General features: G+C 39.9%; 1 protein-coding gene across 16 annotated transcripts in view; it reads left to right on the top strand.

The window, feature by feature from the left end:
- The window catches only part of LOC140615803 (phospholipid-transporting ATPase IB), a 570,784-nt gene that overhangs the window by 264,206 nt on the left and 291,712 nt on the right, over positions 1–14,866 (top strand). For all 16 annotated transcript variants that reach the window (XM_072795750.1, XM_072795748.1, XM_072795745.1 and 13 more), the window contains one exon: positions 10,895–11,067. In XM_072795750.1, coding sequence (XP_072651851.1) covers positions 10,895–11,067 — 173 coding nt within the window. The remainder of the gene's footprint in view (positions 1–10,894; positions 11,068–14,866) is intronic.

Genomic DNA, 14,866 nt, shown 5'->3' with positions numbered 1-14,866 from the left:
AGAAAGCAATTTAAGAAGCTTCAGGAAATCCTCATTCCTCCTGATAGCTTTTGGGTTTTAAATCTGGGAATTTGTATGTTCTCTCAGTATTATTTGTTTAATTTTAGGGACTGAACCTTTATCAACTGGATAGAATAAAGGCTCCAGCACCATGCCTGTATTAGCAACTGTCCATGACAACCCTAATGAGAATCTGCACAGAGCCATGGTGGGATCCAAAGTTACGTTCCATTAGAAATTAAAGAACAAGTGCTCACAAACTTGGGAGGCTATGGCACAGGCCCACAGGGCCAGAGACATGGTAGGAATGCTAATGGAGCTCTGTGACCCCTCACCAGGAAGCTCTGGCATGCCCTTGCACTTCTTATTTCCACTTTTGATGGAGGTGTGGGTCAGAGCAACAGAGTAGCACATGCCCGGTGACCAGTGACACTTGGCATTCCAGTACTGGCAAGGCAATAGGGACTGGGGCACTATGGCCAGGGTGTACTTGTTGAATATAGCTGGGTACTGCTTTGTAGGAACATGGGCCAAGGGTCCCAGGTACTGTAATTTTTCAAGAGAAGTTGAGTATCAGAGTTTTCATGTGAAATCACCTGGCTTTTAAATTTTGGCTAAAAAAGTTTTTTTTAAAAAAAAAAAATAGGAGATGAATAACTAACCTAAACTCAACCTATTGATTTTATTTCCTGGCCATTCAGATTGACCGTTGAGACCTTTTGTCCAGTTAAGCATAAACTGTTGTAGTTCTGCCTATAATCCAGTCTTGGCCTTCTTGAGACCCATCCTCCCGAATTCCTGATGGACTCCTGCTTCCTAAACCCTACCTGACTTTCTTCCACGGCATGTACAACATGGCATGTATTAGTTGTCTATTTGCTTCATACCTGTTTCCTCACCAACATGTAAGCTGCTTGAGAGGGGGGTCTTCATAGTTCCATGCATGGCTGTGTCCTCGAAATTGGCATGCATAGCTACTTACCATGTGAGTGGTCCAACAAGCTAAGGTCTCAAATACTTTTAAAAAATATGAATAGAAGGCCATTGTCACAAGGCAAATGCAGTGATGTGCAAAAGGGACCAGCAGAAGCAGAGAAGAGATGATTCACAACAGACAGTGAGCGATTGTTCTGGTCAGGGTCAGGAGTTCAGGAAGCAGCAAATATCTCCCAAACAAGGGGTGGCAAGCATTTTCTCAGCACCTGCTGTATGCTGAGTGATTTGTTTGTTTGCTTTTTTCACCCAGAGGGAGTGGTAAGGAAACTACCCAAATGGTTTCTTTTTCCATTCTTCAACCAGCATTGATTGAGAGGTTATATGATCCACAAAGGACAAGTGATGGCTGCCGGATGTTCGCTCAGAGCTCTGCAGACATTGATGGGGGTGCAGAAGTTGGAGGGACTTCTGAGTAGCAGTGTCCCTAGAGAGCAGTGTTGGGTGGTCCAGGGCCGGAGAGGCTCCATAATCCCCTACTGTCCCTGCAGGCCTTCTCACCAGTTTTGCATGGACTAATAGCTTGCTCTTGAACAAAAGAGCCAACTCTGTACATGAAGTCAAAATGAATTATCTTCTGACCCCCCAGTCATAGTCTCCCACCTTCCCCAATCCTGTTATGTCCCCTTCCCAGCAACTGACCTCTTTTACCTACCAGGCCAGACACTGCTTATCCCCATACCCTCTCTCCGCCCTCTGACCACTCACCAGGCACTGTGTCTCCTTCTGAAATGCATTTCTTGGTGTTGGTCTCTATTATCCCAGTCAAAGCTGAGACTCATCATCTGAAGGCTCCTTGCTGGTCTGTTTCCTATTCCAATCCATCATCTCTACCGTTGGTGGGGAGCTTCCACATAGGAACGTCCGAGTGTGGTATTTTCATATGTAGAAGCCTCTACTGGCTCCCTATGGGCTCTGACAGGATGTGCAAATGCTTCCTGTCCTGTCTCGTGTCTTCCCAGCCTGCCCACCCCCAGCACTTTCCTCACTGTGCCTGTTTCCTCATGCCTTACAGGCCACATCAGTACCTGCTAAGGTATTCACGGATGTCCTGGGCACACAGCAGTCTTTGGCTATTGGGTGCCCTCCTCGGAGGAGTCGCTCCTTCCTTGCCTGTGGGCCTCTCCACTCCTAGAAGTCTGTGCACATTATAGGCTCTCATAGCTAAAGGTTAAGTGAAGGATTTTTTTTTTTCTTTGCTCTATATTTCAATGTAAACTTCTGTCTACCTCTGTAGCCTTGAATCTTTGCCTGGATATGTAGAGAAGAGAATGGTAAGGTGTATTCCAGCCTGACTCTGAGCCTGCCCTCACCTACCCTGTTTGGCTATGGAGTCTGCACAATTAGGGGAACCTTCTGGCCAGGTCCATGTGTTGCAAGTTCCTCCTTGCTCATTCATCATTGTGGTGGTCTCCAGTGAAAATGGGACTTTCTCTGCACTTTCTGGCTTATTTGGTTTCATTTTGAAAATCTGTGTGTGTGTGTGTGTGTGTGTGTGTGTGTGTGTGTGTGTGTATATATATATATATATATATATATATATATATAATGTATGCCACTGGCTTTTCCCACTGGAAACTATCATTTAGAAAGTACTCCCAGTTTTAAATGTGCTAACAGTGTTCCACATAAACATGAAATATTTCCTAACACAGCAGAGGATTTGTATACAGCTGTTCTTTCCTCTCACATAACTCTCTCTGTACCCCTAACTCCTACTGATTCAAGGAAAATAGAAGAAGTCACACTGGCAGGTGCTTCTTGGAACCTGCCCATGGTGGCTTAGCTGTAGCCTGGGGAGCTGTGGGTGGTGGCCAGTCTCAGCCCTGTGTGTGCAATCTTTTTGATTTGATAGGTACTAGTGGTGAGCCCAAGAGCCCAAGATCGCGTTTTCTTCACGTGGCTACAGCCTTCAAGATATTCTTTTATTCCCTCCAACAGCTGACAGCTGCCACACATGGATTTGGGAAATTTTTTTTAATGACCTGCCTTCACTGTCTCTTTCAGAATTTTTCTTCCAGTTCTCATTTGTTGTTTGCACAAGTTGAACACAGTCTGGGCACATTGTAATTCCTCTCAGAGTCAAGAAGACTTTAGAAAGTGCAGTGACTGTATTATTGAAATATTAAAGTTAAAACTTTAAGTCCTTAAGGGCAGGAAATTAACTAATTAAGATTATTATATTCATTTTTTTATGGCATCTGTAAGGATTGTTCAGAAAGTGAGCATATGTTTTTTTTTAAGAAACTGGTTTTATCATAAAGCAAATAAGTAGTTCAGGAATTGAAATTACTTTGCATTGCTTATGCTGTGCTTTCTAGGGTGATATAACAGATTCCAGTGTTTGTCACTGTAAGCCAAATGTAGATCTCTGGTTTGCAACTGGTAGTTTTATCTTTCTGTGTGAGACCAATAGCGCTCCATATTCCTTTGCTAAAGTTTATCTGACATATGTAATCACATAGTTCATTAAAAACACTGCAAATTTTAATTGTCTAGAGATTATTTTCTGTAGTCATTTCTTTTTTAATTTATAAACTCGATCACCATTGTGTTTGGTCTGGGCACTTTATAATAACCCCAAGAATCAAGAAGATTTTAAAAATAGTGCAGTGACTATAACATTGATACATCGAAAGTTAAAAATTTAAATCCCCAAAGTCAGGAAATTAATTAAGGTAAAGTGGTTATGTTCATAGTAGAATTATTCCTAGTTAGTGTGATATCAACCGTGGCATTGATTCATTGTTGTCTCTGAAGTATACAGTGACTCCCAAAGATCCAGTCTGGACAAATGTGTGACAAGCATCTATTCCATGAAATTATGGAGGGCCATTTTATACAACAGCTGACTGATCACTTACAAATGCTGATTTTGCATTCTTCTCACAGGAGGGTCACACTTCAAAATTGTTTTCTTATAGGAAAAGGGTTATCTCCTTTAAGAAGAATTCCACATTTTTTTAAAAAATTGCAAAAAAAAGATTCATAGTCAAGATTGGAATAAGAATGCTTCTTAAAGCATATAAATTATTTTTTATTCAAGAATATATTTGTTCAGCATATAAAAGGATTCCTAGTACTAAAATCAAAATCTAGTTTCTTGAAAGAAAATAAAGTAAGCCTAGTAGGTTTGCTATTTAATCTTCTTTGTGAAAAGGAAAATACATATTTTCAGGGATTTTTATGACGTCAATGACTTGAGCTCAGTCACAACTGTTAGTCACATTGTCTTTCAATAAATAGCAGTGATTTCAGGTTTTCAGACTTTCTCTAGGCTTTGAAGATTATGTGAATAAAAAGTCTCTCTCTTTCTCTCTTTCTTCCAATAAATGATACTTGCTCACTAACAGCTGCTGCCAGTTTTCTTCCATATCCCCCACCTCCTGACTCACTCTTCTCATACTGCCTAAGACACCTTTCCAGGGAAATGTGTAGATCTTTTAGAGATGTGAGATGTAAAAAGAAGTTGCAACATAGGGTATCCCAGCTCCCCTGAAGAGAGGTTATTGGGGCTTGTTTGTGAGTTCACAGCGGTTATCACTCTGCACAAGGATGACCCCCATTATACTACCTGCATTATTCCACTTTGCTTACTTGTATGTCTTAAAATCTCAGCAAACAAAATCATTTAATTTGTAAGCATTAGAAAAATATTCCACACCATTCATCATTTGGGAAATGCAAATACAAGCTATTAATTGCATACCCATGGGAATGTCTAGAATTGAAAAGACCAATGTGCCAGTGTTGACAAAGATGAGGAACAACCAAAGCACACACGCAGGACTGGTAAGAAAGCAAAATGCCATAACCACATCTTTTAAAGTTAGAAACAGCCTCACCATCTCTATAAAGTTAGACATACACTTGCTCTGTGTGTCTGTAGAGGTGGCGTAACAGAGTAATTCCAGTCTTAGGTGTCTACTCAGGAGAAATAGGAGCATATGTCCACACAAAGGCTAGTATACTCATATTTATAGAATTATTCACAATATTCTAAAACTGGAAACAACACAGATGGTTAATGGCAAGTGAATGAAATAATTTGTGGTATATTTATACAGTGGACTCAGAAACAAAAAGGAATTGATAAGCACAGAAACACTGGACAGATCTCAGAGCCTTAGGCTAAATGAATAGGCCAGGCAGAAAAGACTGTAAAGTCTGATTCTATTTATATGGCATTCTAGAAAAGGCAAAACTGTAGTGACAGAGTGGATAGGTGATTGCCAGGGGCCGGGTAGGGGAATGGGATTGCCTGCAGGATGGCAAGAGGGAACGTTTTGAGGTGTTGGAAATGTTCTGTGTCTTGGTTATGGAGGAGGTGACGTGACTGCACACCTTTGCCAAAACTCATTGAATTATATGCTTAAAATGGCTCAACTTTATCGTATGTTTAATTATAACTCAATGAAGGTGATTAACCAAAGCATAACTTCTATAGAGGCTTATATATATTACTGAGAATTCAGTAAATTGGGTAATATCAGTAATCTAAGAAGATAAACAATTTTTTTTTTATCAGAAATAGAAACATTTTGTGGGGGGGTGGAGGCAGCCCATGTAGAGAATGCCTGATTGAGGGAGAGGGGGGTTAAAGGTGACCTGAGGGTACCAGCTAGCTATGTGGGTGCTTGGTGACAAGAGGCCAGATTATCTTTTAAGAATGTTTGCTCAATGCCTGTGACATAGCATCCCATCTTCCTTGAAATTATTAGTATTGTAGGAAATCTTGAAATATTACAAACTTAACAGAGATTCCTCTTACTTCCTAATGAACTTTAAGTTTAGAGATATTCATTGATTAGAACAAAGCAATATCTAAAGCGAAAAGGTCGGCAACAGCTGCCAGTAGGGGCCATGAGTAATTTGCTTGTTTTCAGCCTTCACCTTCTTTATTTTCCTATAATGGGTTTGCTAGACTCGTGCTTTGTCTTTAGCTTTACAAAATTCTGTGCCCATTAGGGTTTATAAATGCAAAAGTATTGAGACTGTTAATGCTGTCAGGAAACAGGTGTGATTATATTGGAAATGGAAATGATAGTTAAAAAAAAATGGAAGTGGCAAGAATAAGGAGATTGCCACTGTGGCCCATCTGGGAGGCTGGACGGTGGGAATGACAGGAGTAGTAGTAGAATAGAATACAGTGGTGAGAGAAGGCACACCTAACAGTTGGCCAGGGACAAGAAAAATGGATGATTGGAATGGAAAAAAACAACAAAACCATTTTGAATCCATGGTCTAGAGGGTGAGCATTATGGTTAGATACTCATTAGCCTAAGGTTAATTCAGGAGAAAGGAGTTTGCTCTCCAAGGCGAAGTAAGACTTGGCTGAATTGCTGCTCATGAAACTTGAACCATCCTGGCTTTCAGCATCGTCAGCTCTGAGCCCGTTGGAATTTGCAGAACATCAAAGTGAGGTCTGAGGCAGCTGCTGCTAGCTCAGCGTCTAAGAAATTCCTTATGACACTGCCAAGCTCGTGGAGGGAGAGGGTCACCTGCCTCGACAGATTTCAGTGTTGCTGGAATGGTTTCATTTTGAGGAAAGATTCCTGCTACCTGCAAACTGGTAGACATGCATCCAGATTCTAGAAATCTCCATCTTTCCAGTTTATTAAATCCAGAATGACTGACAGTAGAGCTACCTTTCGGGTCCCATCCACACATAAGTTGGGCAGGCTGAACTTCCAGTAAATCTCTTATCTCTGAGCAGACAGACAGCTGTTTCCTGAACTTAAGTGTGGCACTATCTGTGGTGTTTATGTGACCTTGTTTAAAAAACTGGAAATGCAAAGGCAAATACTGAGCTTGCTGCTAAAAAATGTAGGGTTCCCAGTACGGTACAAGCAAGGGAGAGGTGAGTGTTCGGTGTGGCTTTGGGAACAGTCTGTCATTGCACTTGCTCATTTTGGCTTTAAGTCATGTGTGTTTTTAATCGTGAAGGAAAATAAAATTGTAGAACACGTATGAAAACCTGGAAATAGATTTTTTAATATTTATGCCTAATAGGCACATTCTAATGAAGGATTTTGGAATGCTCTGTATCTTTCTGGGAACGAAACTCCCGGTCCCAACTCCCTATGCCCCTCGTAACAGCTAAGTCCATTGTAACTTTCAGTAATTGGTTTTTTATTAAAATAAGAGACTGCAGTATAAATTTTAGCGACTAGGCTAAGTAGGCATTAACAGGTCCTGGGATCCAACCACAATTTGTAACATCGTTCCTCTGGGAAAATAGATTCTAAGTGCCCAATAACTAACTTACAAATAGACTTTTGAATCATAGTCCATTTGAGAATAAGGAACTGTTTGTGATAGTAATTCCTTCGATTGGCTTGCTTGAGAACTGCACAGAAGGGACCTATATTCTACCACACATGTGCAGGGAACCCAGCTAGTCTGGGTTTGATCAAAGATTATTGCCGAGCGGGCACTGGAATGAAAACCAAAGCAGGGGCTGGAGAAAAGTCAAGGGTGGAGCAAGAGGATGGATCTGGAGAGGTTCTGGTGGTAGGGGAGGTTTCCAATCTCACAGGCAAAGGTGTGATTCTGCACAGACGAAGTGAGAGGAGAACAGGATGGTTCAGGTAGGAGGTGAGGAGCAGAAAACATTGCAGGCAAGAGGAATGAGATATGAGGAACAGGAAGGATCGACCAGGAAACAGACTCTTAATGGTAGAGAAGAAGCTGAAGGTTACTGGAGGGGAGGCGGGTGGGGTTGCGGGATAGAGGAAATAGGTGATGGGGATTAAGGAGGATACTTGTGATGAGCACCCGCTGTTGTAAGTGATGAATCACTGGGCTGTACCCCTGAAATTAATATTATACTGTATGTTAACTAACTGGAATTTAAATAAAAACTTGAGGAGGGGAGGAAAATGTAATGCAAAATGTACCAGGAAGGCTGAATGGCCCACATAGTAACCTAGTAATGTCTGGTGGTTTCTCTGCATCTGGTAGCTTCTTGTAAGGGCACTAATCTCAGGTGAGTGCTTCCCCCTTGTGACCCAGTTACCTTCCAAAGGCCACACCTCCAAATACCACCACACCAGGGATTAGGGTTTCAATATAGGAATTTGGAGGATACAAACATTCAGTCTATAGCATTTTTTGTGGTTCACCCTGAAAATATTTCAACTTAGTATCCTCCATGTTCCCCAGACCACTGTTGGCCTTTGCATATGAGTCTCTCAAGAAGAGGGGCCATGTGTGCAACTCTGTGTCCTGCCTCCCACAGTTGAAACTCCAGTTCCCTCTTGAGGTCCTTCCCTGCACAATTTGTTGGTTGACCAATCGTAGAGGGACAGGGAAGATTGTATATGTCTCAGGAACTTGGTTTCCTCAGTAGCTACATTTCTGCCATTCACATTCCCAGTACTGGGCACCCTCTCTGCTCCTGCCTCAGAGCCTCATAGGTGGTGAGCTGCCAGCACTTGGGCTGAGGAAGAAGGGTCCAGTCTGTCTTCATGATTGGGCCAGAAATAACCCTAAGTGGAGAAAGTACCCTTCATAATATTACTACTGCTGCATATCTTCATTTGTACTGTGCCCCATTACAAAAAAAGCCACAGGCAGGGGTCTCCTCATCTCAGGGATTTGTATTCTTTAACCTTTTCCTCCATAAGTCCATGGGGGAGGGGGTGGCAATGGAAGTGTCCTTCGGACAGTAGGCTAGATTGTGCTTCCATGACAATATTGGCATGTTGTCCACAGACCAGGTCTGCATAGCTTGCCTCATCTCTTTCAGTAAAATATTTCCCAGGGGGTTTTTCTGTCTACCATGACTTGACCCCTGGCAAGTACACTCTTCAGAATTGCCCAGACTTGTCTGAGTTCCCCCGTGAGTACACCCAGGATGCCACACCGGGATTTCCCTGGGTGGGTGGGATTTTCTTCTATCTACCCAGATTCTAAAGGGCAGGCTGTTTGCACAGATAAGGTAAACATAGATGTTTTGTTTGAGATTCAGAATTAGGCAACTAATTAAGAATTCAAAAAGTATAAAGTTACCTGTAGTTTTACTAAAAGTCAACTTTTATTCTTAGGACAGTATTCTATCAATTATGCTTCTGTTATTACATTGACAAAGAAGGCATTGTCAGTGATAGCATTTATTCACTGCCTGAAGTAGCACAACTGTGTATTTTCCTAGATGTAGGAAATTCTTAGTGAATAAATAGTAACCAGAGGAAGAATGAGCTTCATTGAGTGCTTATTATGTCCCGAGACCAGTGTTAAGCAGGTGGCACTGATTAGCTCATTTGTTAGAGACAAAAGTGCTGTGAGGTACCTATTCTTAGCTCTGTTTTACACTTAAGAATTGCTGTTTAAAGAGGTGAAGTAACTTGCCCAAGGTCACAGAGGTAATAAGTACAGAGTTAGGACCAGATCCTGGGCCATCTGACCACAGAACAGGGCTCTAAACCACAGTTATGCCTGAAATACATCTTTCCGATAAGTGTTGTCTCAAGTCTCTTGTTGAGAATGGAAACTGAGCAGTAAGACAAAAGAATCTGTGCCTCACGTTGTGATGGTAGCAGATCCTCAGCTTAACTAGGAATAGAAAGATTCCTGTTCATTCAACATATTTCTTTAAGACAGTAATTCATGTTATCGGGTGGATAAATTATTTGTAAATGTAGCTTAATAGTCAAAGGACAGTTGTCCAAACAGAATAATTTCAGCAGACTTTTGTGCTTCTCAGATTAGCTTAAACCATATTTTTTATTATGATCCAAAAATTTAATTCTTATATTTGAACCAGATATCCTATTCATAGTCATAAATTCACTGGGAAATCAGACATACTTTTTTTTTTAAAATCCAATGATTCTGTGCTTTAATTGCATAAGAGACATCATACCAACATACTTACTTAGGCTGGTAGTAATGTCTTAAAAAGTACTGTTTTAAAATGTTTAATTTTATTAGATATTTTCTGTAACATGGAAAAAATGATCAATTTGGGTCTTCTTCTGGTGACCCATGGGGAGAAGTGGTTTAATCTGTGCATCTCAGCAGAGGACAGAAATTAATTTTTTGTGTTAATTTTATATCCCCTAATACTTCTTGGGGGCTTTTAAAGATTATCTTTAGCAAACTGAGAAATGTTTGCCATTTTTTTAGCAACTTTATCTTTTGGAAAAAAAATAACATCACACATTTGTTTATATGGAGTTTCCTGTTCCAGAGACACCATGAAGGGAGAAAAAGAGTCATAAGAACCTTAGCAATTAAAGTTCCAAAGGAGAAGAATTTGGATGCTCTAGTTCAGCCTAGAACTGTAACCAGACTAGGTTATTGTAAATATCAAATGTAAATATCATTAAAGGGGATGTTTTCTTCCATAAAACAGACCTAGCTGAGTGAAGTAAGTAAGTCAGTCAGAGAAGGACAAACATTATATGTTCTCATTCATGTGGGGAATATAAATAATAGTGAAAGGGAATATAAGGGAAGGGAGAAGAAATGTGTGGGAAATATCAGAAAGGGAGACAGAACGTAAAGACTGCTAACTCTGGGAAACGAACTAGGGGTGGTGGAAGGGGAGGAGGGCGGGGGGTGGGAGTGATTGGGTGATGGGCACTGGGGGTTATTCTGTATGTTGGTAAATTGAACACCAATAAAAAAAATAAATAATAAATAAATAAATAAATAAATAAATAAAATAAATAAATAAAATAAATAAATAAAAAAAATAAAACAGACCTAGCAGGCAGTTCAATGGAATTTTAATGTGCATTTATATATACTCACAACAAGTTGAACGCTGTGTGTTTTACATTAGAATGGGCATGTTCTCACTTTAAGGAACTTGTGATTTTTTTCTTAAGTTCTGTTTTTGATATATCAAACACATAAAAACATGACCGCCTCCCCCCTTCCACTCTTGTTTCAGGCGACAAGGGCAGCCATTACCCAGCACTGCACTGACCTCGGGAATCTGTTGGGCAAGGAGAACGATGTGGCCCTCATCATCGATGGCCACACCCTGAAGTATGCTCTCTCCTTTGAAGTCAGGAGAAGCTTCCTGGATTTGGCGCTTTCGTGTAAAGCTGTCATATGCTGCAGGTAGGCATGCACAGGCTTTTCGTGGTTCATGTTCCAATGTGGCTGTATCCTGTGTTTTTATTTTTTAAAAAAATAGTGCATTAAAAGTATAGGGATAAAGTTTCATTTAAAAAAACCAAAATAGGGGATCCTTGGGTGGCTCTGCGGTTTGGCTCCTGCCTTGGGCCCAGGGCATGATCCTGGAGTCCTGGGATCAAGTCCCGTGTTGGGCTCCTTGCATGGAGCCTGCTTCTCCCTCTGCCTGTGTCTCTGCCTCTCTCTCTCTCTTTCTATCTTTCATGAATAAATAAATAAAATCTTTTAAATAAATAAGTAAATAAAATTTAAAAAGCAAAATAAAAATACTAATTTAACCGTCCACAGATTTGGGGGGAAGAAGCAGTTAGTGATTTTTGCAGTTTTGTTTATTGTCATCTGAGAAAAGAAGAGCCAGGGCCTCTCTCCAGGGAGGTTAACTAGAATAAGTCTGCCACGAGCAAGTGTGGAAAGTTAGAAGAGCCCTGCATACTTGGTTCCTTGACTCTGTATATCTGAGCTCAAATTCCAAGATTTATGGGATATACAGTGGATATTTCTATTCAGTCAATAAGGAGCTTTGGTTGGCAATTTTTGTTTTAGGACCTACCCAGACAACTTTGTTGAATTTTTTTTAATGTTTTATTTTAATTCCAGCTACTTGACATATGGTGTTATATTCGTTTCAGGTGAAGGACTTTGTTGTTCTTTTTTTTTTTTTTTTTTTTTCATGAAATCTGGGAAGGTTTTTGAGGGTGGACATTGCAACATTCCATTGACTACTGGCTATGCGAGGTCCAGTTCTCATAGAGATTTGAGTCAGAATTATAAAGAAAATAAACTACTAGAGCAATGAGCAGCATGACCCCGATTATGCAGCAAACAACTTGAAAGGTGAGAAGAGCTCTGTCCATTTCTGAAAATGCTGTGCTTAGGTGGTACCTGGTATGTGATTAAATACACAATCCGTATCGTTGGATTAATAATCTCATTTGTGCTTGCTTTTTTATGTTATAGTTATACATTTTTTCGTACCTTGTTTTCTTGGATATTTTGTCAGAAGTCAGTTATCAGGATGCTTTTAAATTCCTCACTTGGGCATTAATCCTTTTAGAACTCCTCTTTCGGATTCAATCATGGTCTATTCAGAATAATGGTTATTACATTGACAAGATGGTCTTGCTCTTTCTGCTTTACTAAAAGTCCCTTGGCACATCATCTGCCATGCTACTCTACCCAGACCTCTCATGACACTGCTTGTTTGGGATGACCAATAAGTCTAGGGGAGAGCTAACAGGAAAGTCTCTCCTTGTCTCTCTAACCTTGCTTCCCACTCCCAGTTGTTCTTATTTTAAAGCAAACAATTTGTTGCCATTTTTCCATCAATACACCTCCCTACTCAGAGCCCTGAAACTGTTCACATGATGATAGTTCTCTATCATTTTATGCTGCTCTCTTGATCCCTTTCCATAATTTGGCCTCATCAAAGGCCAACGAGAGCTGGAATGGTGGCTGGTGGTGCCCTCATGGTCAAAAGGAGTATAAGGAGTGTAGCTGTTGTGCTTGGTTGTAGGTTGTTCGAGGACCTCAGGGTGAGGAACAAATTCAAATGTGTTTGAAACAATGAATAAGAACTTTGTGTTTCTTCTAAATCAGGAAACTTAGTACAACTAAATGGGACCTGGGATAGTGAGGAATGACCAGAGCAACTAGAAATGAAAGACCATGTTTCCTGGTTTTCTCTCATTCTCTCTCTCTCTTTTTAAAACAATTTTATTGAGATATAATTTACATATCATACAATTAACCCATGTAGAATGTGTAGTTCAATGGTTTTTAGTATATTTAGAGTTTTGTAACCATCACCACAACCAATTTTAGAATATTTTATTCACCCCCAAAAGAAACCCTCTTATCTATTATTAATCAATCCCCATCCTCCTCTACCCTCCCACAGTGTCCCTCAGTACTAAACAACCACAAATTTGCTTTCTTGTCTGTACAGATTTGCCTATTTGGGGCATTTCTTATGAATGCAGTTATATAAGATGTGGTCTTTTTATGATTTCTTTCACTTAGTATGTTGCCAAGGTTCATCCATGTTGTAGAATATATCAGTACTTCATTCCTTTTCACAAGTAAATAATATTCCATTGTATGGATATACCACTGTTATTCATCCATATTGATTAGCATTTGGATTGTTTATAATTTTTGACCATTATGAGTAATGCTGCTATGAGGATTCATGTACAAGTTTTTGTATGGCCATCTGTTTTCAATTCTCTTGGGTATATACTGAGGAGAAAAATGCTGGGTCAGCTAGTAAGTCTATGTTTAATGTTTTGAAGAACCACCAGACTGGTTTCCAAAGTAGCCACACCCTTTTATATTCCCACCAGCAGTTTGTGAGTGTTCTAGCTTGTCCACATCCATCTACTTGTTATTATCTGTCTTTTCATTGTTTAGCCTAGTGGGTGTGAAGTGGTATCTCATAGTTTTGATTGCATTTCCCTAATAGTTAATGATGTTGAATGTCTTTTCATGTGCTTATTGGCCATTTGTATATATTCTTTGGAGAAATGTCTATTCAAGTTCATTTTTAAATTGGATTGCTTGTCTTTTATTATTGAGTTTTAAGAGTTCTTTATATATGCTGGATACAAGTATCTCATCAGAAACATGGTTTACAAATATTTTCTCCTGTTCTGTTGGCTGTCTTTCCATCTTCTTGAAAGTATTATTGGCCGCACAAAAGATCCTAATTTTGATGAAGTCCATTTTATCTGTTTATTCTTTCACTCTCCTTTGTTGTCCTGTCTAATGGCTCCCTTTTTTAAGTAGCTGATACTGTGCTTTCTTTGCTGTGTTCCATTTGGACAGGTTAGCTCAGGGACATGCAAATGGCAAGAAGGGGAGGAACTGTAGTGAAATGCACTTTTCTCCTAATTTCCTCTTTGTGTCTGTGTTGTGAAGCTGCTGAGTAGGTACCTGATTTCTGTGAGGTCCTCAGCACAAGAGGTTGTCTCACTCAGAGCCAGAAGTCATGGGTGAGGGAGTCCCTCTTCCTGCCAACTGCCAGTTGGTCAAGAGGCCGTCACCCTGACTTGGTGAGCAGAAATAAGCAACAAGAAACAACATGGAAAAGTCTGGTAAACTGTAAATCAAAGCAAACGTGCTCCAACTTCATGGTTTTTCAAAGGGAAATCAAAACGAGGCCGTTTGGATTCTCAGGGGAGAGCAGGAATGCCTTCAAGGCTTTACAGGAACACTCTCTTTGCTTGCCAGGTGCTTGATACTAAAGAAAAACATCTTTTTCCCCCTTCTTTCTTTGGCTGCTTTCAGAGGGCTTTGTGTGTCACATAAAGCTGTACACTCAAAGACTTCACAGGAAGGAGTTCAAACTGGAATTGGCACAGAAAGAGGAAATTTCAAATTAAATACTGTTACTGTCTACAAAATAGAAGCGCTAATTGAAAAAAGGAATCTAGGATAGTGTACTACTTTACTGCTCCAGGAGACATTTCTTGGCTGGTCTCACACTCAAGATTTAAAAAAAAAAAAAATCAACACATACTTTTTTTTTTTTTTTTTAATAAAAGCACTCGTGTACTTCAGATGTTGCTTACTATTCATTGAGAATTTAAACCTAAGTTAAATTTAATATGACTTCAAACATAAGGTTGACCTTAATTCTCACTTTTCATCTTTAAAACTCAGTCGTTGTTAAGGTTACCCTTTTCTTTAATAATAGAAGAAAATAATTTCTTTTGGGAAATAAATC

This window comes from Canis lupus, chromosome 24 (genome assembly GCF_048164855.1).
Source record: "Canis lupus baileyi chromosome 24, mCanLup2.hap1, whole genome shotgun sequence".
In the NCBI taxonomy this organism is placed as follows: domain Eukaryota; kingdom Metazoa; phylum Chordata; class Mammalia; order Carnivora; family Canidae; genus Canis; species Canis lupus.
Note: the sequence above shows the minus strand (reverse complement) of the source record. Positions and strands in the feature narration are given on the sequence as shown.